The sequence below is a fragment of the Mycotypha africana genome (genome assembly GCF_025528875.1).
Source record: "Mycotypha africana strain NRRL 2978 chromosome Unknown BDF20scaffold_1, whole genome shotgun sequence".
NCBI classification, from domain to species: domain Eukaryota; kingdom Fungi; phylum Mucoromycota; class Mucoromycetes; order Mucorales; family Mycotyphaceae; genus Mycotypha; species Mycotypha africana.
The window spans coordinates 196462-219418 of NW_026515725.1; the positions used below are offsets into that span (position 1 = coordinate 196462).

General features: G+C 38.6%; 10 protein-coding genes across 10 annotated transcripts; 2 read left to right on the plus strand and 8 right to left on the minus strand.

Annotated features, from left to right (window-relative positions):
- Window positions 1-159: 159 nt before the first annotated feature.
- On the plus strand, window positions 160-1106 carry BDF20DRAFT_4939 (uncharacterized protein). The gene is made up of 2 exons (XM_053075595.1): window positions 160-433; window positions 555-1106. Exons 1-2 carry the CDS (start codon window positions 386-388, stop codon window positions 720-722), a joined length of 216 nt encoding a protein of 71 aa, XP_052940089.1. The 5' UTR covers window positions 160-385; the 3' UTR covers window positions 723-1106.
- A 1010-nt stretch (window positions 1107-2116) lies between these two features.
- On the minus strand, window positions 2117-2808 carry BDF20DRAFT_810700 (RlpA-like double-psi beta-barrel-protein domain-containing protein-containing protein; the record flags this gene model as incomplete). Its single annotated transcript, XM_053076617.1, has 3 exons — window positions 2117-2356; window positions 2473-2566; window positions 2660-2808. 3 exons carry the CDS (start codon window positions 2806-2808, stop codon window positions 2117-2119), a joined length of 483 nt encoding a protein of 160 aa, XP_052940090.1.
- A 702-nt stretch (window positions 2809-3510) lies between these two features.
- Window positions 3511-4374, minus strand: BDF20DRAFT_830930 (uncharacterized protein; the record flags this gene model as incomplete). Its single annotated transcript, XM_053078396.1, has 3 exons — window positions 3511-3637; window positions 3787-3984; window positions 4172-4374. The coding sequence occupies 3 exons, from the start codon at window positions 4372-4374 to the stop codon at window positions 3511-3513; spliced, it is 528 nt and encodes a 175-aa protein (XP_052940091.1).
- Window positions 4375-4649: 275 nt separating this feature from the next.
- Window positions 4650-7385, minus strand: BDF20DRAFT_5040 (uncharacterized protein). The gene is made up of 8 exons (XM_053075616.1): window positions 7286-7385; window positions 7113-7203; window positions 6999-7045; window positions 6879-6886; window positions 6453-6801; window positions 6117-6372; window positions 5119-5984; window positions 4650-5049 (listed from the first exon to the last, which is right to left on the minus strand). Exons 3-8 carry the CDS (start codon window positions 7012-7014, stop codon window positions 4820-4822), a joined length of 1725 nt encoding a protein of 574 aa, XP_052940092.1. The 5' UTR covers window positions 7015-7045; window positions 7113-7203; window positions 7286-7385; the 3' UTR covers window positions 4650-4819.
- Window positions 7386-9781: 2396 nt separating this feature from the next.
- On the plus strand, window positions 9782-11295 carry BDF20DRAFT_908679 (uncharacterized protein; the record flags this gene model as incomplete). The annotated part of the gene is made up of 3 exons (XM_053083505.1): window positions 9782-9892; window positions 10039-10204; window positions 10301-11295. 3 exons carry the CDS (start codon window positions 9782-9784, stop codon window positions 11293-11295), a joined length of 1272 nt encoding a protein of 423 aa, XP_052940093.1.
- Window positions 11296-11756: 461 nt separating this feature from the next.
- Window positions 11757-12344, minus strand: BDF20DRAFT_812444 (uncharacterized protein; the record flags this gene model as incomplete). The annotated part of the gene is made up of 2 exons (XM_053076786.1): window positions 11757-12077; window positions 12132-12344. The coding sequence occupies 2 exons, from the start codon at window positions 12342-12344 to the stop codon at window positions 11757-11759; spliced, it is 534 nt and encodes a 177-aa protein (XP_052940094.1).
- A 1841-nt stretch (window positions 12345-14185) lies between these two features.
- BDF20DRAFT_811818 (eukaryotic phosphomannomutase) lies at window positions 14186-15227 on the minus strand (the record flags this gene model as incomplete). The annotated part of the gene is made up of 4 exons (XM_053076725.1): window positions 14186-14585; window positions 14666-14757; window positions 14858-14934; window positions 15029-15227. The coding sequence occupies 4 exons, from the start codon at window positions 15225-15227 to the stop codon at window positions 14186-14188; spliced, it is 768 nt and encodes a 255-aa protein (XP_052940095.1).
- Window positions 15228-17468: 2241 nt separating this feature from the next.
- On the minus strand, window positions 17469-17723 carry BDF20DRAFT_806248 (uncharacterized protein; the record flags this gene model as incomplete). Its single annotated transcript, XM_053076516.1, has 2 exons — window positions 17469-17570; window positions 17625-17723. Coding segments are annotated over 2 exons (201 nt in total), but the record flags the coding sequence as incomplete, so codon positions are not given.
- Window positions 17724-20149: 2426 nt separating this feature from the next.
- Window positions 20150-20542, minus strand: BDF20DRAFT_812148 (uncharacterized protein; the record flags this gene model as incomplete). Its single annotated transcript, XM_053076753.1, has 1 exon — window positions 20150-20542. A coding segment is annotated over one exon (393 nt), but the record flags the coding sequence as incomplete, so codon positions are not given.
- A 785-nt stretch (window positions 20543-21327) lies between these two features.
- BDF20DRAFT_918405 (uncharacterized protein) lies at window positions 21328-22739 on the minus strand. The gene is made up of 3 exons (XM_053084648.1): window positions 22652-22739; window positions 21581-22570; window positions 21328-21528 (listed from the first exon to the last, which is right to left on the minus strand). The coding sequence occupies exon 2, from the start codon at window positions 22394-22396 to the stop codon at window positions 21764-21766; it is 633 nt and encodes a 210-aa protein (XP_052940098.1). The 5' UTR covers window positions 22397-22570; window positions 22652-22739; the 3' UTR covers window positions 21328-21528; window positions 21581-21763.
- Between the last annotated feature and the right edge of the window lie 218 nt (window positions 22740-22957).

Genomic DNA, 22957 nt, shown 5'->3' on the forward strand with positions numbered 1-22957 from the left:
AAAAATGCGCAATGATTTGACAGGAAAGACAGACGTGTCCTAGTAAACTGCCACTTTCTAAACATGAAAGATCATGAAAAGGGGCTCTCTTGTTTTAACCCAAGACGACTCCATTGATATCGCTTTTTTCCATTTTTTTTTTATTGTGCGGTTGTTTTTGACAGCTTTTGTTTGGCACGCAAATCTGTTTTCTTTCGTGTTGATTTGCCCTTATGATGACGTAAAATCCAGGCCAACAGCTTGTAGCTGAAGCCTAAATTTTCATTTTTGGTGTTCCCCTGGACATTGGGATATTTTTGTTCCCAAAAAGAAATTAGCTTTCCCCACTTTTTATATTTTTGTTTTTGATCACGTATAGACATATATATAACTAGACAAAGACAATATGGCTGGTCATTACACTATTGCAGGAAAAAAGATTCCTACCTACAAGGTAATTGAGCAAAACCAACCTACAAACTACAACAATAGTGGACAAAGCAAGAGAATTGAGTAGCAACCCAAAGCGATGGACCCATTAGACATGATTTTTTTTTTTTTTCTTTGCATCTTAGCTCTCCATGTTTTTCATCGGCGCTTATGCTGCTGCCGGTGCGTACTCCGTGATGAAGCCTAAGGCCCCCCAACCAGCTACACCACCAATTCAAGCTTCTTCTGCTGACGAAGAAGCCTTCATTCGTGAATTCCTTCAACAAGCCGAAGTCGAAGAAAAGAAGAACTAAAGCCTTCCACCAGTAGTTTACATGGACTTGGAAAAAAAAAAACAAAAAAACCATGAAGGATTCCAAGGGAAGAGCGACCATTCTTTTCAACACAAATATCAATTATTTCCAATAACACACACAGAAACAAAAGAAGAAAAAAAAGAAAAAAAAGATAATATCCCGCACCCGTATCTAATCTATTTTATAGCTTGAGGCAAATGTGTACCTTATCACAGTGATTAGCAATGCACTCTGAAATAAACACAATTGGAAACCATCAACCACCTTATTATGGGAACGCTGATGATGAATGCAGTCTCTTCAAAGAGCGCATCCCATGGAAACTGACGGTTAGACATTTTGAAAGAGTGGGGTTTTTTTGGTTTGCTAAGACGAGATAAACATGTTTCAACTACTGCTTTAATGAAAAAGCAAAGAAACAGCAGCCACCAAAACTATTCCTCTTCGTAGAATTGTAATCTCTACGCGCTGTTAGGTCATGGGTTGATCTCGACCAAATTACTTTTCATACACTCGTCTGAATCGGCTTTTGTATGTAATAGTATGCCATGTATAATTTTAAATATTAGTATCGGATGTTGCTTATCTACATCATAGGATGATATTTAGCAGCTATGGTTTGTGTGGGATGAAAAAGGAAGCAAGTTATCAGCAACGGAAAGTATGGATAAATGAATAGGATGTCAAATGTCTGAAATAACATTGACATTAGCGTGTTCTTTTGAGCAAACCGCACTTTGGCGCCTATCATCCATCCTGAGTTGACCCAGAGCCCACGCCTGCTTCTGTCTGTGCAGACAGGGATGTTTGTATCTAAAATAAGAGAAGTACTTGTTCCTTGAACTCTGATCCAGTAAGAATGCTTTGTTCGAATGATGCATAAAATCCGAAATCGTGATTGAACATTGGTAAAAAGAACAAAGATAGCAGCAGCAATAGTAGTAACTTGTTCAACATTATTTTTTTGAGCAGTATCAAAAACACGTTGACCAGCTTACTTGTAAGACCTTTCTTTACATTTTGATTGACAACATTTCTCCATTGTTTAAAGAAAATGGCAATAGTATGATTTATTATTATGAGATGAATATAAGATGAAGGCTATACTTGTTAATGTTATATTTACATATAAATGCTGCGTTATTTGAAACAGGCGCGTAAATGTGCGAAGAAGTGATGAATAAAGCTAAATTACAACAAAAGGGGATGGGATAGTTTTTGGTGACAGCGGAACGGTCGTAGTGGATAAAGATGATCTTGGAGACGGCAGATGATGTTTCAAAAGTAGGTTTTGCTGAATAATGTTATAATGGCGTAATAGGGGGGGGGGAGAAGGGAGCAGAAATGCACAGCATTTTCACTCAAGAGACAGATAGACGAAAGAGACACGATTAGGCTTTACCCGCCTTGGGTCCAACGCCATGAGGACAATCAACTTCCTTCCAGGAGATCTCGACAATACCATCATTCAAATCAGCAAGCTTTTTGAAGGCACGAGGTGTCAAATCGATATGCTTGTTACGCTTACAGCCAGCACACTGGTCGACAATCTTTACAACAATATGTCTGTTCTTGTGCTTTTCATTGGTAATCTTCATACACTTGTAGCATTGTTCATAACCTTTCATGGCCTATTTGTCATTGAATGGAGTGAAGTGAGTGTGGGCAGACGGAAGAAGAAAAGCAATGAAATGAATAAAGTGATCTCAACGTGTTCAGTATACAAAAGTCGGATGAAAGAACTTACCATAGCACCGACCATATCGTCTTCGTGAGCAGAGTACTTGGGAAGACCCTTACGACCATAGCAGGCAGCGTGCTTCAAATCAGCACCATTGTACCTATGTGATAGCCGTTGCAGAGGCGAAGGTTAGATCAAATATTGACCTTAGCAAAAGCCTCTGAAGAAGACGACATTCATTTGATATACATACCAGGTAGCACGATCACGTCTTTCCAAGCTAGAAAAAGTGGAGTTACTGAAATCCATAGCTGTGGCAAAACCACGCTTGGGAGTCGCAGTAGAAGCTTGAGCAGAAGCAACAGCAAGAGCGCCAATAGCAGAGAAAGTAAGGAACTTCATTTTATTTAGTTAGAAATGTAAAAGTGCAAGAACAGCAAGTAGAGATATGAAAACGAAAAAGTTTTCAATTGTCTTATATATATACCTTTTTCAGGTGCTTATAGTTGACGTTTAAAACTTGTTCTTTTTGCTAAATGTTCACGCTCTAACCAAATTAAATTATAAAAGATAATTTAAGACGGCGCTTGTATTTTGTCAATTTTAGCAACTCGTGTAAAATGTGCATTCTTAAATAACATCTACTAAACAGCAGGCATTGAAAGCAATTTCATAGACGCACACCTCTAATAGATCTTATTTCTTGTTGAGAAAGCCATGAGTTTTGCAGCTTGTGCAAAACACAGATACCATAGCATCGTACAACAATGCCATGTCTGCTGTCCCATCCCACATCAGCTTTGTTTTGACAGGCATAAATTTATCTTTTTCACAAAAAAACAAAACAAAACCACATAAAACTTCAAATACCGAATTTAATGCAAGGAAACATAATAGGCAGGTAGTGGCGTCCTTTGTTTAGAGAATTTTACTCAACATGTGCCTATTCTCAGCTAAGAAACACGAAGCCCAGCCTTGATCAGCGACCAAAAAAATCCGTTGATCAGGGCACAGGAACATTGAGATTATAAAACTGTTCAAGCTGGATTTAATGCCCCGCGCAATAAATTACTGTAATTTTTCATTATTTATTATGTCCGTGTTCTATAGACATCTGTTTGGAAAATAGACGACGAGTAACAGTTTCCAAAGCAGCGTTGTCATTGCCACATCTCCGTTGTATAAATACGCAATTTGGCATATTGGAGCCTGTAAAATGCCTTGGGTTTCCCTAGAAAATAGAGTCAAGCTTTGTTGAGGAGTTTCATTCTATGAGTTACATCCCGCGCACCCACCACCTATTCCAAGAGACAACAATCCACTTCCAGAAACAAAGACAAAAGAACCAAAAAAAAAAAAAAAAAAAAAAAGTGCACTGACAATTCTTTGAGTTCAGCCATCATTATTTTCTGTAAAAGATCGTTTAAACCCTTGGGGAACTTCTTTTTGGAATGGAAAGACTGGCGACGGTTTTCTTTACACTCACTCATCCCGTCATCTGCCTTTCCTTTGCTGTCCACCAAACAACGAGCCATACACAGCCAGGGCTTGTCCTCACTTTCTATACTCGGTATGACACTATTTCATATAAGAATGATAAATTAGTTCCGATTTCTTTTGATATAACGCCAGGCCAAAAGCGAAACGTCCATATTATTCATAAAATAATAATAAAACAAAAAGAGATAGATCATTCCAACAACCGGTAAACCAATCATTGTAAAACGTTTTCGAAGCGAGGTGATAAAAGGAGCACTATGTTTACAAATTACTGAACGTCAACCTAATTGGCTCTTTGCGCAAGATAACTGTTTCAAGCATTGTTTCTGGTACCGTATTCCTGGAAGAAAAAGGACGCATTACTGGACCCACGACGTACTGTCGGTATAACGAATGTCGGCTCATAAACCAAAATCCGGTGGATACTACAATGTAAAAAAGACCCTCCTTCATTATCGTACAGGCCATTTTGGTCAAAGCGAGATAACCGTTCTAAGGTTAGTTCCACAGCGAAGCAAACACGCCTATTCGAGATTTTTCTGGTAGTTCTTAAAGAAACAGTGACATTTGACATTTACAGCAATCAAAAGCGCACCCATATCGGAAGCCAAGAAAAACAGACTGCTTAAAGTGCTACTCTGAGACTCACTGTCCTCAAACGTTCATCAGGATAAATATCCTTCTTTTTAAGGTATCGCAACAGGAACGACTGATAACGGTGAGTACATTACTATTTACAACACTTTATCTTCCGTAGAACTTTCTTTTTTTTTTCATGTCTGAGCGCTGTGAAGAATAAAATGATATAATAGGTATAATTTTTCTATAATTGTTCAAAACCTGAAACCAATATGGTAAAGTATGACGAGGTATATAGATCGGAACGGTCTTTTTCTTATTTGGGCCCTCTCCCTCAAGGTATAGCATGTAACAATGGCATTCGTTTACGTCCATTTGTTGTTGACCCCTCTGTTTCATGCATTTTAGCCTGAGTAATACCAACTTCATCGCATTTGCTTAGAGCGAGGCTTAATCTGACTGCCAGACGATACTCAAATTCATATTTCGTATATGACATTGCCATTTGCCATAGTTTGCGGCTCTTTCTGTAATTGCCTAAACCCCAACTAGTGACGCCACATTCTACCAAAAGTAAGATCCATTAGTTTCCAGTTTCAACTATTGAAATAGATGCGTATATCATCGACTTACCCCAATAAGCAAATGGAACGACCCAATTTTCTTCTTTAATACTATCTTTGTGATCCAAAATCCAATTCAAATGCGCAATAGTTTCATCAAAACGCTCCAATGAATTAAGTATAGAAGCCTTCATCAATAGCAGCACAGCACGTTGTTCACAATAATCCGGTGGAGCTACTGTAGGCACAAGCTCCCTCAGTCGTATGGTATATTCCATTTTTTCGCGTTCATAAATAACCGTCAATGTATCTTGTACTAATTTCAGGCATTTTTCAAGCTTTTCCTTTTCCATATGACTCAACATATTCATGACCAACAGCACTTCTAACGCTGGCAGGCTAAAGTCTATATCTTGATAACCACTCTTTTGAAAGTACTCAACTTTCTTCAAGACATATGAATCAATATACGTTCCTTTTGCTTTCTCTTCTCCTCCTTTCACGAGCGATACCACTTCGGCAAAAGCGAGAATGGCTTCTGTTCGCTGACCAAGCATTTCATGACATGCGCCGAGAAAGTATTTAGAAAATGCAGGAGACCAGTACTTTTCAATTACCAACTGCTGAAAGTATTTCAACGCATTCTCCCAGTCTAGCTGCAGAGCCAGGTTGAACCCGACTTCGTAGTCGGCCATCTGTTTCATAGCGACTTCTGCCCATTCACCCCGACTTGATTCTGCTGCAAACATAAAGGACTGATTTGAGAGCGGTATATTGCGGGCTACTCGAGCCATACGGGCTGCAAAGAAGAGGAAGAAACAAGAATTGGGATGGTTATTTTGCGCATCAAGGAGGCATTCAATCGCTGGGTTTAACATATCCTTTGAATACACTTGTGGTGCAAACGATGTGAGAACTGAATAGTAAGCTAATAGACTAAACGAGGGGAAAAAAAAAAAAAAGGTGGAGGAAAAGTAAACAATTAAATCAGTTGTTGTTGTTGTTGTTGCTGCTGCTGCTGCTAAAGACGTTTTACACACACACACACAGCTAAGTAAAAAAACTCACGTTAAAGATGCTAAAGGAGCCCGGACACCACGACCTTCTAAGCATAATTTGAGCAAAGCAAAGCCTAACTGCTTATCACTCTTCCATCCGAAAACCGAAAAGATTTTCAAAATTTTTGGTGGCATAGATGATAGCATGAGATGAACCGCACCAATACCAAACTGTACCCCAGAGACAGTATTTTTATCCATATATTTTACATATTCCTGGCCCATTCTCTTATATTCTTGCCAAACAATACTATAGCTATTGTAAGCTTTTTTTTTTAAAACAAAAAAGCGAGGAGCTGAGATAAAAGCAGAGTACATGTCATCCTTAAAAAAAAGGCTTTGTTACCTTTTCTTATGTTGAGTCCACATTTAAGATAGGCCACGACGCTTTCCTGTGTCATTTGCAAGATGCCCATCAATAAACAACATTCAGCTTTCACAACGTGTGCTCTAAGCACAGCATTTGGTAAAAACGACGTTGGAGATGCTACCCCTCCACTACTTTGTGGCATGGACATGCTGGGTGGATCATTTGGAAGCCCTGTTGATGTGTTTGAGAGCAAGCTGGTAAAGTATTGACTGACAGTATCTTTAAATGGCTTTTTTGATTCTGTTTTACTGATTTGCGTCTTTGCAATTGTGAACGCGGAAGCAAGAGCATCCATGGCCATATTCACATCCGTCTCATGATATGTCTGTCATTTAGAACCAAGCAAAGACTGTTAGAAGTAGCATTAGCGTTGAATTACATATTCTGTTATAAAATAGTTACCATTAAAGCTAATATTCAAATGTCAATTTCAAAAAAGAAACAGGAATGATTTCGTTCAGTCTAAAAAACAATATTGTCGCTTTGTCATTCCTAGTATAAATTTGTTTCTTCTTTTTGTACCTTTAATAGTTGCCATTGCCCCCAGGCCTAAAGCATACAGTGGATCACTAAATCCAAAGTATATAGTATGAGTTTTGACATCTTTTTTCATTATTCGTTTTATACACAAGTTGCCTTTACACGCTGGCCTTCGTCTCAAATACAGTTTTGGCCTTCATAAATTGATTATCAAATAGGTAGGTCATTCCTTCACTCAAACGCTCATCTGGAGAAGCAGTGGTCCCAACATCTTAACGTTAGTAAAAGCTTAATATATTGATATTCATAAGCCCAAGTGTTTAACTTACCGACTTTCTCTTGTTCGTATGGCTTTAAAATATTAACCGGTATAACCTCAGGGTTAATCGCTTTAATAGCAATGACATTATCTTTAAACATATCGAGATCAATTGGATCCTCAACGGGAAATTCAAACTCTCGGCTTCTCCTCTCACGCTCTTCATCCTCAGGTGTGAGTATGTGTTGATTGGACAATTCTGCCTTCATCTCCTCTTGAATTGATCTCACAGATTCTTCCACTGCAGGTAAAATGGCAGCTAATAAATGACTTGTATTATCAGATTTGTCTTTCTTTTTTTGTACCTCATATTTTGAGGAGTTGGGCGGCGTCATGGTCTCAGTTGTTGTCGATCCACTTGACGTTGATCCAACCGGTGCAAATGTTGTGGAAGCAAATTTGGTATCAGTATCAGTACCTGGTTTTAAGCTTCCTCCTACTTCTTCTTTTGATACGGCTATTACATCAGCGTTGTCTTTTATCGCAGCCATGGTTTCGTTTTCATGCTCTTCATCGACGACTACTTCCCTTTCCAATCTATCTAAACCCGTACCATCTGTGCGATCGCTGATATTGTTAATACTACTGTTGCTACTGTCGTCGTTCACGTCTACTCTCTGTTCCTTTCGCTTGGATGTTTCAGTTTGATCTGGAAATGGTAAAATACCTTGCATTTCGTGCTCGTTTTGAATGACTGCTACATCTTTTTCTGTTTGAATCTCAGTGTGTTGTCCTTCTTGCCCTTTTTGACTTTGTTCACTTGTAGCATCTACTGTTGGGGTAACTATATCCTTGGGACCCTGGATTATATCATTCTCCGTAAGTTGCTTATCTATTTTTGCTCCTTCTTGTTTTGATTGTTTATTTTCAGAAGGGATTGGCTCGTAGGTTGCTGGCTTTTTTACTGCAGCAGCAGCAGCAGTTATGGCTGTCCCTACTATTGTTGTTGATTGAGTTGCATTATTCGTCTTATTGTTATCATCGATGGTTGTAGTTGCAACTGCAGCAACAGTGGTAGAGGATTCAGGTTTTGGTGTTGGTGTTGAGGCGACTTCCAAAGCTTCAATCTCAGCTTCCAATTCATTGGATGATCTTCTGGCCTGTTCCTTGATTTCACTGTAATCAGACTGCTGCTCTTCTTTCTCGTAAGTTGCTTTATCTTGCTCATTATCCGTATCAGAATCTTCATAGCTTTGTAGAGCAGGTAAAACAACCGACATTGTTGTTATGGGCGGCGACGACGTCCTCTTCTCACTGAAAGATTCTTTCCGTTTATCTACAGTGGTGTTATCATTATCTTTGCTGTCTTTTGCCACAACTTGGTCCTGAGACCAATGGTCATCTTCATCACTTTCTATTTTGTCACTTCCATCCTCCAAGGCATCCTTGAATTCTTCGTTGCTTGTTATGGAAGATGCTTTTGAATTTGTTTCTAGCATCTGTTAGGTAAAATGGATAATGGACGCAATGATATCAACAAAAAGAGAACGAAATTTGCATCCACAACCGATTCTTTCTCTGATATTACCTCAGACTTTGTATCTGATGCTTGCGTTTTTTGAGATTTAACGGAAGCAGCCTTTGTATCATACTTTGTTTTTTTCTGTATCAGTTTCCACGTTGATTTTCTAGCATTATTACTCTTTTTAACCATTGTAAGGATTTATGCTGTTGATGGAACAAAAAAAAAAAAAAAAAAAAAAAAAAAAGAAAAAGGGAAATTAATTGCACGGTTCACAAAGAAAGAAGGTTTCCTTGCAGCCTCTCACACTGCTCTTTTGCTTCATCTCAAGCAGCTGTTTGTGGCAAAAGCGGGATGAAGAACAGTGACTGATTTGTAGCAAGAATTAAGTTACACGGACTTCACTAAATTTATTAACCATGAAGCAGAAGATCTTTGCAAAGAAAAAACAACTTTATCCGTGAAATAGGGCTGGGGAATCCTACCAAATGAATCACATCACTTTAAAATAATAGCCTTTCAATAGTATCAAAATCATCCTGAACTGATTCACCAGGATACTGGCGTGTTAGTCAATAGGTGTAACTTTTTTGCCAAGTCCTTAAGGACAAATTTTGTTTCTTAACTGTCCTGGTGTTAAGATGTCTCATGTTGAAGAGAATCATTATCAGTATCCCCAGTAGCAGTATAAGGAACTATGTTTATAATCTCGGTGACGACCAGAAGCGGACAAGGAAAAGAGAAAATAAAGAAAATAGACTCACATCATGCTGACAATAATGTCTTTAAATGATGTATACGTTAAAGACCCAGCGATGCGATATATTACAGCAAATAGTTGAGTAATCATTATTACTAGCCCGAATGTATGTGTCAGACGAAAAAATTCAAATCTGGTAAAACAAAAATGATGATGATAGCGTTTGTCTGCATGAAAAAAAAAAGGTTTGGCTTCTCCCTATCTGTCTATTCTTTTTTCTTTCGCGCAGACATATTTTTAAACTATCCATTTTATAACTTTTTTGCAACGATTACATAGCAGAAATGTCAGATAGAGTGAAGCTAGTTATCGTAGGTGGAGGTGCAGCAGGTTTACTCATCGCAATGAAGTTGGCCAAAACAAGAGGCATTGAAATGACACTCATTGACTACAAAGTAAATAAACTTCACTTTGCTTCTTTCTTTTTTATCTGAGAGAATACTTGCACCGCCTTCAATCCATGAAATACAACGGCCATTTAACATAGAGTACAGCTATACTTGGTCGCTTAAAAGTGCTTAATTACTTTCTTTTCAAATAGACGTTTTATGAGTATACACCCGCACTCTGCTCTGTATTGTTTGAAAAGACAGATGAAAGTTTTGTACAGCATTTTAAAAGTATCACATTTGATTATGAGCCTTATCTGACCAAGTTGGGCGTCAAATTTGTATTGGGAAAGGTGAAGTCTATTCAGTCAGATGAAAGTAAGAAAAGAGTTGTAAATGTGGAACAATAGTTTCATAGAGAGACAGAGGGTGTAGTGAATTCTTTTATTGAACTGCTCCACAACTCTTTTTTAGTTTCTTTAATGGATAAAGCGGAACCTATTCAATTTGACTACGCTGTCATATGTACGGGTTCCAGTTATGCAGAGCCTTGGAAAACAATGACGCCTGAAGAAACAAAACCTTCTTTATCAGTCAACGAGCGGTTTGAATACTTGAGCCAGCAACGACAACGATATAAGCAAGCGCAGGATATTTTATGCATTGGAGGAGGACCTGTGGGCGTTGAGACGGTCATGGAAATAGCTTATAGATCGCCTACGAAAAGTCTCACTCTGATCGATACTAAACCTATTGTATTATCGAGTGCTCCAGGTCATTTAGGTAGTTATGCTCAAAAGATCCTACAGTCCAAGCCTTCCATTCGTTTGATCAATGAAGAGAAAAGTGAAAAGGTTGATAATAGCAACAGCAGTAACAACAACAACAACAACAACAACAAATCAATATATGTAACAGATAAAACCAGGACAAGGTTGGAAGCAGATTTAGTTTATAATTGCATTGGCGTCACCCCCAACTCAAATTTCATAGATCCATCTTGGCTGGATGATAAAAAGCAAGTGCGTGTCAATGAGTTCTTTCAAGTAACATCAGTAGCAGACGGTAATGTGTATGCATTGGGTGATGTCAGTTCTATTGAGGACCCTAAAATGTTTTATACAGCTCACATACAAGCTGTTCACTTTGCCAACAATATGCAGCGTATTTTGAAAAGTGAAGGTGAGGGACGGCAACGGCACAAGACACTGCTGCCTTATCATGGTGTTCGCCCTAATATGGTTGTCTCAATGGGTCCTACGCATGCTGTCGCTCATGTGAACGGCCTGAATTTGACGGGTTGGCCTATTTGTGAGAAGGAGGGAAGTAGAATAGCAGCGTGGACAAAGCATTGTATTGAACGCATCACGATGAATGATTTTGGTTTAAAAGTTCCGGCCAACACTCTACTCTATTATACTCAGGAAAAGAGCTTTGGTGGGATATTGGGCCATAAGCACTCATCCTAGGACTATCTGAAATAAATTACTTTATTCATGGGGCAGTATACGATACGCTTTTTTGAATAATTGTGTAATACTCGTTTGGGATGTGCAGAAAATTCTCAAATAGGTCAATAAACGCTGAAAAATCAACTTGAAAATGTGCTACGTAGTAGTGTATTTGCTCTGGCACAACTTGATTTTTGCTGGGAGATCAAAGACGAATGGATAGGGATAAATTTACATATTGTGATAAACTTATGTGCGTACTCGTTGAGAATGTTTAATTTTTCCTTGTTCGTGTAGATGTTGGGAAGGGATATTTTAGATATGCTCAAGATAATGAGTAGCTTCGATATTGATTGAATGATGAAATATTTATGTTTACGAGGATTAATCTATGTGTTAAATATGGATGTGTCAACAATAATTGAGATCAACAGGATCAATCCTTAACAATGTTATACGTACACTATAATACTATAGCTCTAAGTATTGAAGCGAACTTTTATTCGGGTCATATGTATTGTCACTTGATCGGGCCATTCTTCATCAAGCATATCAATCCATTTTCGTCTCGTTGATTCTTGTAACGAGTTCACCCAAGCTTCAATCCGGGTATTTCGCTGTATAGCGGCCCACCTTATGATAATTTTATCCTTTAATTTTGTCACTGTCTTTAGCCCTTCAACACCACGTCCACTATCGGTAAAGCCTTCTGGCACTTGATTCAAGAAAAGCATAATGTTCATTTGATCTGTAGCTGAAGATGAGACCATTTTACCAGCGCTTGGCCTAACGAAATAGCGCTCTATGGATGGCTGTTGTCTTCTGTTCCTACGACTGCTGTTGGTGCCATCCACATTAGACTTGTTCATGATTGTGTTGTTTGCTGCAGCAGTGCTGGTCATGAATTTGAACAGTATAATATGGTCTTCGGGGAAAGTGTTTTTCAGCGAAAAGGTGATTCTTTGACCGCGATGCCACGGTGCGCTAAAATACAGTACAGGCTTCTCTATTGGCGTTGGCTGAAGAGATTGAATGAGCATTGAAATGTTTCTATCATGTTCATCCATGAAATCGTCCTCCTCTTCATCCGCACATTGTTCTTTTCTGGATTCTTTTCTTGTAGACGCTGCAGTCATCGTCGTCGTTGTCGTCGTTGTCGTCATAGTATTGATAGAGTTAGTGTCATTCATTTTCATTGTCGTAAAAATAATCGGCCCGTCATCCGTTGTTGAAGGACTTTTGATGATGCTAATGATAGGGTGTAGGGTATTGATGCTGCTGTCTTCCGCATTCTTTTTGTTTTCAGCTATGCTATTATTACCGGCTGCAGGGGCTGCAGTGGCATCCATAGCAGGAGGTACGGTGATGCTTAAGTAAGGAGGGGAGGCCGGAGGCGGAGGAGCCACGTTACGGAACCGTGGTACTGGACTTGGTTCCACAAACATAATTCTTGGTTGATAAAAACCCCAACCATTGCTTCCATCCTCTTCCGATTCCAGTGCCTCTTCATCTTTCTGTTGAAACATTACTGTTGCCTTTTTCGTTGCTGCATACGGTTTTGGGCGTTGATTACTCCAATGGTTATCATAATCATCGGTCAGCAATGTATCTGATGAGGAGGATTCCATGATAGGTTCCTCTGTAGCGGAAGAAGAAGAAGAAAAAGAGTTTAGCCTTGTCAAATGATCATGGTTGTGTCTAAATGTGGATGGTATGGATAGAGATGACGGGAAAGGAGGAGGGTCATACTGAATTGACCGACGTTGATGTTGTAGTTTAAGAATGTATTCTCTGCGTTTATGCTTTCGTTTCAAACGCTCTGCAATGGCTTCGTCTGTGTCTTCACCATTGTTGATGAGAATGCCTGTTCGCCTTTGCTGTACTATTCTTGTTGTTGTTGTTGTTGTTGCTATTGTTGATAGGGAGGAAGTTGAATATGACGGTGAATCGACGAGTTTATTATCGTCCATCTTCTTATTATTGCTTTCAGGACTGTTCGCGGCTGAATGCATACTGCTGCTTGGTGACACTGTCTTTCTATCTGTTGTAAATGTAAATAGCTGCTTTAAGCGGCTTTTGGATGTCATTGAAGAGCTAGCCGCAGATGACTTGGTAACTATTGAATCAGAGTCACTTTTCGCAATAAACTTTTTCAAAGATGAAGTTGAGCTATTCTTGCCAGCGTCGTTACTTGCTGGTAACCAGCTTTTTATGTTCTGCCAAATACTATGTTTTGATCTGGATTTGTCAAAAGTCATGAAACCATTCTTGTTGGGCAGTTCTGGATTAGTCTTGTTTGTAGAGATGGACGGCCATGTTAGTGATAGGAAGGATCTTCCGCTCTTTGCGCTGGTAGTGCTCTTTTGGCTGTGAACTGAAGAAGCATATCGTCTTCCCATGTTTTTGTGTCTTAAAAAAGAAAAGAAAAAGAAAGGTTAAAGAAAATTTAATTATATAGAGATAAACAATAAAGAAATAAAAATGTGGGGAGAAAGCTAAAGGGAAAAGAAAAAAGCCTAAAATTTATATAGAAGAACGACTGACGAGGACGACAGAGATGATGTTTTGATTTTATAGTGATGCGACAATGACCCTATTTTATTGTCCAAGCTTAGAGCTGATTTTGTGTAATCCGTTGCAAGCTTGAAACCGGAACAGACCATTCCGACGATGTGAGCACATTATCATCACTCATGCAATAAAAAACCTGGCTTCTCTACTCACAGCAAGAATGAAGTTTAATCAAAGGATTTTAATATCGTGATTATATGAGTATACAAATGTGAAAAATGATTATAAAAGAAAAATGCAAAAGAGAAAAAATAAAATAAAATAAAAACGAATTAGCAAGGTTGATATAAGTATGTATATATAAGTTATCTTCCAAAATAGAACAAGCGGCAATCATTTAAATACCAGGGAAAAGTTCTTTGAGAATACGGATGGTGTCTTCAGGAGATTTGACACTATGACCGGTAACCTCAGGGTGTTCGTAGATCTCGTAATCGTTGCCGCCCTTGAAGGTCTTATCACCGAAGAAGTGAATCTTTGTGAATCCATCCTTCTTTACATGCTGTAAACAATAAGTCTTATCCCAACCGGTAGGGAAGACATCAAATGAAATTTGACCGCCGATAGAGAAAGTCAAAGCTAAGTGAGAGAATTCCTTTTTGAGAGCTTCGACGAACTTTTCACGAAGCTTATGCTCAAGATCAAACTTTTCAAAATTGTTACGTTCCTCACGAGTACAGTTACGGCCGATAGGAGAGACGTTAATCATACCTCTACGGAATTCAATGAAAGTACCACTAACACACAACAAAAACGGTCGTCTCAGCAAGCACATTCTATGATATTTTCTTCTCATCTTTGTCATAGTGGGGCTTACCGCTTTTGAGGAATTTCCATATCAGCAATATAGCGCAGACAAAAGTTAACCAACTTGGTATATTCTTCTTCGCCGATCCATTGAATGAAGCTCTAAATATATTCAAACGCCCATTGAGTTGGTAACCGCGTCATTCTCATATACAGCGACTTGTAACATCGCGTATTACTCACAAAATATCCCTTTTTTTACCTGAGAAGCTAATTCCTTGCCCTTACGATAAGCAGTAAGACCGTTTTCAGCAAAACAGTAATCGAAATCTTCAAGAACTGATAAAACGAAAGAAGCATGTCAGAATAGTCGTTCGCAAATCAAATCACTAAATCCCTTTATTTATTCCTGAACGAGAGGAAAATACTTTACTTGTTTCACCGAGTTGTTCATATTGTTTGCTGATATCAGAACCGCCAACAAAACCGATAGCGGCCTTCTTGCGGAGGTTCCTCAAAGTTCGCAACATTTCATCAGAAACAAAAGCACGAGCAGGAGTCAATGTTCCGTCTACATCAAAGAGGACGACAGTATCAGGGTGCTCGCGGTCAGAGAAATCGGCAGAAGACATTGTTGATGAGAAGTGATGAGAAAGCAGAAAGGTTGGTGAAAAAGAAAGGGGAAATGAAAATTCAAGAAAATGAAAAACCAACACGCACGTACAAACATACATACATCACACACACGCTAAATTGCCTTTTTTTAGAACTCCTTCCATTTTCTTGGCTCGATGGTAGCTGAGTTTCCCAACAAATTTTTTGGTACAAAACGCTGATCATCAAAAGGGGAACATCGACAGCGTGCAAAAGGCGATTTGAAACAGGAAAAAAATTTTCTTTGGTGCTTATGAGGGCGGGCAATAATAGAATGTGATATCTATATCTTTGGGGCTTCAACGTCAAGATGAGCGGGAAAACGCGTCGATCCTCGAGTCAACTGTCACCAAAGCCTTAGCTTACCTAAGCAAGGCGGTATGCAATGATGCGAATTCGAGCCCTATAAGAATCAATTAGTTTCTTTTATTGATACAGTATTTTGCTTTCGCTTTTTGCGCGCTCTTGTATTATTTTTGTGTGTTTTGAAATTTATTTTGCGTGTACGATTAAACATGATTTTTATTTATAATTTTACACCCAATAGGCACACAGATAAAGTACATATCAGAAAATTGCCCTGGGCAGGTCAAATTACGTGCAGGAAGTAAAAAAAAAAAAAAAAAAACCTAAAAGGTACTAGGAAAAAAAAAGATAAGGGATCACAATGCAAACTAGGTAAAAAAAACGGGACAATCAAGTAATAATCGTAGTGGACGCATAAAGCCAGTCTAGCAAGGGCTGTCCTAATGTTTCTGACAGGGTAGGGAGCATTTTCTGGTGCTGAAGATAATCGATTTCATAAAGAAGCATTTAGACAATTGGCCAAGATATACTCCAGTTAACTGGGGCAATGGCATGCTGTTTTATGGGTCGAGTGGGGAGTCGCTTTAACAAATGAGAAATGGGGTCAACGACTGTTGTCGGAAGTTGCATTTGTAGGCATTCAATGGTGAGGGCTTTAGTGAGAGTGCATAGGGGGTGGAATAGGCAATGGGCTAAGTAGTTTTTGGGGAGCCAGCCCAGTCTTCACCGAAGACAGCGACTACGCTTAATGAAGCTTATTGGGAGCCAAAGAATGGGATCAAGAGAAATGTTAGGGCTTGCATTGGTTCATTAACTTTGAGTTGGGCGCTGAACGGATGGCGTCGAAGTTCTCTTGACGATATGCCTTGATGGCCTGGTGTAAAGCCTTTCTATCTATAACGGGGAATGCCCAAATTGGATTGGAGTGTGACAGTTGGGACCAAAGAGATTTGCTAGTGGTTTGAGTGACATAAGGAAGTAGGCACTTTAGCAGGGAATATACATGCTTCTTTCCAGCTAAACGGATAGGGAACCCATTGAGATTAGCATTATATATTTGGACAGTAATCTGTGCAGTGGGAGGATGTTTAAGGATAATTGTGAAATGGGATACGGATTACCATCTAACCCTGGACTATTTTGCTATGACATCAAGCCACCTCATCCTGTATTTCGGCTAACGTTATCGGCTGTATTAAATTGCATTGCTCATCATTATTGAGCATCACGTCGGTTGTTAGGGCGCCTAAAAGAGTGTTAGTGACCGACTGATCAACAGCAGAAGGTTGGTACAAGTCATTTTAAGATAATCAAATACCACAAAGCATACAACATTTGAGGACTGGACTTAGAACATAAACTCCCTTTCGCACAGTCTTCGAATGCTACAGAATTTATAACAGAAAAATGTTCGTAAATGGTCTCTATACTGATGGCTATACGTGTAGGTTAATATTCTGTAGATAGGTGCTTCCGTCACTAGCAGAGCATAACGCCTCTCTAGAGCTTATTAATTTTACTGCCGGAAAAGTAAAGCAATACTTTCGGCCTTGTCCAATGTTCCTGGAAGAATTGATGCCTTTGTCTCGTACCATGAAGGCAATGATATACGCCGCCTGTCTTCTTCTGATATTATTTCATACACCGGAACCGTAAGTCGGCAAAAATCAGAACAAGGCCTCAAAAAACAGTCCGGCATTGAAACAAAAGAGACAAATATACCTTCGCCAAAAATAACATCCATTGAACAATACGCGTCATACATCACTTATATGTTAGAGCATATGGACGCGTTTTTAGGCGTTTACAATTCTTGAAACTACAAAGACTACATGGCCGAACCATTATGCTTTATTAAAATCGTCATTAAGTTTAGGCCATTTTGCTGCCTTATCTGTAATGGTATAGCATTGCTTCAGAAAATATTTGTCCTCAATCGTAGATTGAGAACCAAAGTTGGAAGAATCTCCCACCAATACACTCTTCAGCATGTCTGCTTCCTTTACGATTGCATTCTATAAAAAGTATGATTAGTGAATGAATTGATAATTGAATGAAGTCAAACATACCTTGAAGCAGAACAGTTGCTCCAAATTGTGGTCACAGAACCCTTTGGCTTTCTGGCCATTGTGAGGGTATTTTACTGTTCGCCCAAATTGGGAGGGCATGTAACAACCTGGTGCTGCGAGCCTTATTATCGAGAAGACCGCTTTTAACCTAAAGAGTTTCATTTTGAGTATATACTTCCTGATCGCTCAGAATTAAATACATTACCACAGATTTGGGCAACAATGACCCTCTTTTTTTTGGCCTCTTCAAAGTCGAGATTGTATTCTTCAACAAATTTGTTGAGAATTGCCTTTCCTTTAATCAAGACTTGGCAATATCTTTTCTTATCAAGCCTTGCTCTTTGCCATTCTTCTTGAATTCGATGTTCGAAATATCGTACATTTTCTTGTTGAATTCAAGGCACAGGCGGAGATCTACTTTCAAAATGCCATTTTTCGCATCTCCCCTGTTTCAATAGCAGTTTAATAAAAGTGAATCAGTCGAGGAAGATGTTAACTAGTAGGTTCATACAAATGACTTACCAGACCAGGTCAATGATTGTATCTTCAAAAAGAGTTTCAAAGATACGTGACCAAAGTTTTATGATAACAGTCCACTCTGTAGAGCTGCTCCACTTCTCCAAAAAATTATTTTTGCGACTGTTGTATTTGCTTTAATTAGAATTGGTAAAGGTTGTAAGTCGATGACTATGAACTTAAAGTGTCTTTATTGTTCTTTAGATGAAATAAAAGGATTATTTACTCTGTAAAGTTTAATGGGAATTTATATTATTGTGGGGAAATGTTGCTAGTCACTAATTTCAGGTTCAGATGCTTCTTGTGTTACACTTCAATCCTCTATCTTGTTATATTCTTGTACATAACCTATATTAGATGCAATATTGATAGACCGTAGTAGAATGTATTCTCTACCTGGTTGTACGTACTCGAGTATTGTAGTTGTTATCTCACCAAACAAGTCACACAAGCTCTTCCCAAGAAGCCCGTAAAAGAAACAACTGCCTACCATATTGTTTAGTTCATGGAATCTACGATGGATGTTTAGACAAGCTTGGTATGCAAGGCCATTTTATCGTAATGGACAACTGTAGAGTGCATCATACAGCGTTTGTTGTCGATGCAATAAACAAGCGAGGCTACAAACCTCTGTTTATACACCCTTTGTTGAATATGGGTAAAGTAGAAAAGAATAGAAAAGAATGCAAAGACAAGAGAAAGTCTGTGAAAACTTGTGGTAGGTTTATTAAGAGTCAATCAAGACAAAGATAAAGTTAAAATTAGATAAGGACAACTTTCTATACTCCAACTTGGGATCATATTTATCTTTTTCAGGAACTCGATCTGAGAATGAGACATGCCTTGCGGAATTTCTAGGAAATCAGAATGTGGTATTTGACGACTTGTAGAGTTACATATCACTTAGTTGAAAAACAGTAAAAAGCTTAACGAGATCAAACTAGTACGTCTTTATTTTGAATCAAGCTAAGTTCAAAGAGAAGAAAAATATCTACTGCAAAACTTTAAATACCTTCTTCATATTGCGGAACCTAGAAACTGACAGCTAAGTTATTCTACTCAAAGAAGACGTACGTCTTCTGAACCGTAAAATAATAGAATTCTCCCTTGAGGAGCCTACGCATCTACTCGGAGCGGGTGGACTTGTAAACATATCCTGACTTGATCTAGTGATCATGCAACTAACCTATTTTTTGTGCTAACCATTATGTAGCACTGCTTGCAGGAGAATAGTATTAATCAGGAAAATGGTATTCGGGCGTGGTGTTTGAGTTGAGTGAACAGTCGCTGTAAAGGATGATCACAGCCTATTATCGTGTAATCATTCTTAATGCCAAAGGCAGAGAATAGTACTTATAACCTATTATACGTTGGCGTTGAATCAATATATCCTGCATGTCCATATGCTAATTCTACTATATATCCTAAATGATAACCTGTTCAGTCTTATACGAGGTAGCTAAACTCGTGTAAGAATCATCACTTATTCTATCTTCGTTTCCTACTCTACTTTATACTATCTTAGCAGTAATGAGGTGTGAGGATCTTGTATAATTTATATACGAGTTCTCCACATCTCATGTGATGCTGTCAACTAAACACAACACTTTAATCCACAGTACTCATATATTAGAGTTTATGTAGTCTCTAATTATTTCTGGTTTGCAATAGTATATAATCCATCTTTATCCTTCATAAAGCGAATTATAATCTTTAATATTTGTACATACCTACCCTCAAATACGACAACTTGGAGGTGTTTTTGTGTAATGGCAGTGATCTAGTAATTCAGTTGAAAGATCCTTGCCCAGAACGCGACTAGATGTGGTGTTAAAAATGCTCTGAACAAATAAGTTACAACAGAATTAACACTTATAATAAGATTTATCAAAGATAGAGCGCAGATAGTGTTCCTTAAAACAGAGAACAGATAGAACAGATATAACAGATAAGGTAGATAAAGCAGATCAAAACACTGCTGAACAGATAAATGGATTTGTACTTGATATTTATATCCTACGTCCGAAACGTAGCCAACAAGACAAACGGTCATTACACTTTACTCTTAAAAGGGCAACATACAACTGATCATGCGAAAGGACTGGTGAGGGTAGGTATATGCCAACCTTTTCAAGTGTTTGGCCTTTAGCCTTATTGATAGTCATACCGAACGTTAACTTAACAGGGAACTGCCGGCACTTGAACCCAACAGTACCTGCGTCTGTAGAAAACAAAAGACTTATTCTAGAAATCATAGCAGTTTCTCCAGTGGCAATTTTTGCAATTATCAAATTACGACGAAAGGATCTGCAGAACATCCGAGTTTCATTGTACTGGCCTCTTTCTGGAGAAATGTTGCGTAATAGCATGATGGGTGCACCTTTTTCAGTTGCAAGTGATGAGAAGGTAAACTGCCGAACGACATTCAGTTTAGATATCTAACAGGATAAATTAAGACATCTGATCCTTCAGCTACGATTGTATCTGTGCTGTAATATTGATAAACTTCATCGTCGTTATTGGTAAGAATCCTATCCAATATGTAGTTGTTGAGCTGTTCAGCATCACTATTTTTAGGGGCCAAGAATGCCTGAGACGTAAGAAAGGTTTTTGCAGCATCAGACAATATGTTGTCGGCTTGTAAATTTTGGAAATCAGAGGAAACAGCGTTAACTAAGGGTAAGAAGTTTGTATTTCGATCTTCAATCAATAATTCATCAGATATTCGTGTGGCATCAAAGTTTCCTACTGTAGGTATCTCGACAGTATTTTAGAAAGGAATATATTGAGGCAATATAAATGATAAGTGTATCTGCGAATGCTCAACTTTGCTTTTATAACTTTTAGGAACAACAATTGTCTGTGTTTGATGGATTAAAAGGGCAACTTCAATGGCTTCAACATGAATGTCCCTGTTGACCGCAACTGGCACAAAAGGTAGTAGTATTGTCCAATAAAATTTGCGCACCCGTAATGTTTCTTTTTTGCGTATTATAATCTTTATTTTTGCACCCCAATCATTAACAGTGTACTTATTCTACAACTCAAAGTTCTGCACTTTTCAAAGAAGGACATTGAATGCTTAGTCCAGCCTTCCACGTCAGATTTTGTAACTGTTAAAGCAGCTTCAATATTCTTTGGGATAGCTTATCGTCAATGAAAAGACGATCTCTTCTGACGCCGTTTTTCAGTTTCGTCCAAAATTCCTCGATTGGATTTAGAAAGGGAGAATAAGGCGGGAGATAAGCAGGCTTGTAACTGCGCGACTCAATGAGCTCTTTTACCTCAGTACCTGTATGTATGGATGCATTATCCATAATTATATATCTGCCTATGACAGTAAAATATGTCGGTGAAAAGGCGAATGGAGATAGCAACGACACAGTGACTCTTGGTACAACCTTACCTTTCATATTTCCTTCATCTAAGATACTCAAGACATCCTCCGAAATGCTCAATAAGTGTTCCAGTTCTAGCGTTAGGTACTTGAGTTTTTGCAGTGGTACCATCATTTCGCTTCCTTTTCTTTCCTTTTTGATCCTTGGATTTCGTTACTGCCTTTGGCTTTCTAAGAGTTAAATCAATCACCCCTTCCGTGCATACAGCACCCAAAATCGAGATATTCACACCGCCATTATTAGGGACGACAATCCGAGCTCGAGTGCCTTTTTTTGATATCTGCCAAAATTCCTACACAAATGCATATTAAAGCCGGCTTCATCCACAAACACACAATTACTCATAAAATCCATCTTAGGGTCTGTTATCCATTCAGAAAGGATGCTTTGTCTTAAATGGATTGTTCTATCAGAAGTCCTGGATCCAACCATTTTATACAATCTTTTAAGGGTAAGCTGCATTTTCCGACTAAGTGTCGATGTACGGATACCAAGGAAACCTGAAAGCCTGGAAACTGCGCCGCAAGTGCATTCCTTGCCTGCCATAAAACCCGCGTTAGAATGCTTCTTGTAATAGTCAATTAAGAAGGCAGTATGATCAGGTTCAAATTGACGGCTACCTCCTCCATGCTTCTTCGTACGGCCAGGTAAGAACTCAGAGTCATTCTGATCCTTGTAATCCTTGACATACTTCTGTCCTATGCGCACAGCAATTCCCAGACAAAGAATAGCCGCTCTTGCTGACATTCCGGCTTCATATCGAGGTCTAAGAGTACTTGAATCTGCTATGGGCTGTATTGTTTGTAACCACCTCGTATCTTCGCCGTAGTTTGATTTTTTAGACTGTTTTTCAGTCATTGGTTGCGGCTCCTCAAGGGCTATACTATTGGTTTTTTTCCAAATAGAGTGCTTCTTTGCTATATTCCAGGTGCTGTAAGTCCATCAGACGCTTAATAGGAGGCTCTTCTGCAGGTGCCTGTTGGATAGTACCTTGTTCTACATTGGTTATGCATGGAACCCATTCCATGGTCCCTAAATCATATAAACCCAATGCTGGCTCATTATTAGCCTCGCTCCAAAACGTTGTCAATAACGTTTAAGCAGTTCAAATACTCTTCAGGTACGTCTGTCATGGTAAAAGTTTAATGAAGAAATGTACGCAAAGCAAAATTACGGATGCACCAAAAAAAAAAGAAAGCAATGCGCAAATTCTATTGGACGATGCGTAAAGTGAGCTATTCATTATACGCAAAATAAATTTCAAAGTGCGCAAAAATAATTCAAGATTGCGGGCAAAAGCGAAAGTAAAATACCTGTAACACAGCAATTACATAAAGAAAGGGTTACTATTTATAGGTCAGTAGTACATACATTATACTTGGTATGAAAAGGTCAGTGGATATAATACGCCCAAAATAG

Excerpts from the sequence above, each read along its gene's own strand:
- BDF20DRAFT_918405 (XM_053084648.1), bottom strand. The coding sequence starts at position 22,396 with ATGACTGAAAAACAGTCTAAAAAATCAAACTACGGCGAAGATACGAGG.
- BDF20DRAFT_4939 (XM_053075595.1), top strand. The coding sequence starts at position 386 with ATGGCTGGTCATTACACTATTGCAGGAAAAAAGATTCCTACCTACAAG. Across the intron at positions 434-554 it reads AAAAGATTCCTACCTACAAG|CTCTCCATGTTTTTCATCGG; the intron begins GTAATTGAGCAA and ends TTTGCATCTTAG.
- BDF20DRAFT_5040 (XM_053075616.1), bottom strand. Across the intron at positions 5,985-6,116 it reads GCTCCTTTAGCATCTTTAAC|TCTATTAGCTTACTATTCAG; the intron begins GTGAGTTTTTTT and ends CCCCTCGTTTAG. Across the intron at positions 5,050-5,118 it reads CGTTCCATTTGCTTATTGGG|AATGTGGCGTCACTAGTTGG; the intron begins GTAAGTCGATGA and ends TACTTTTGGTAG.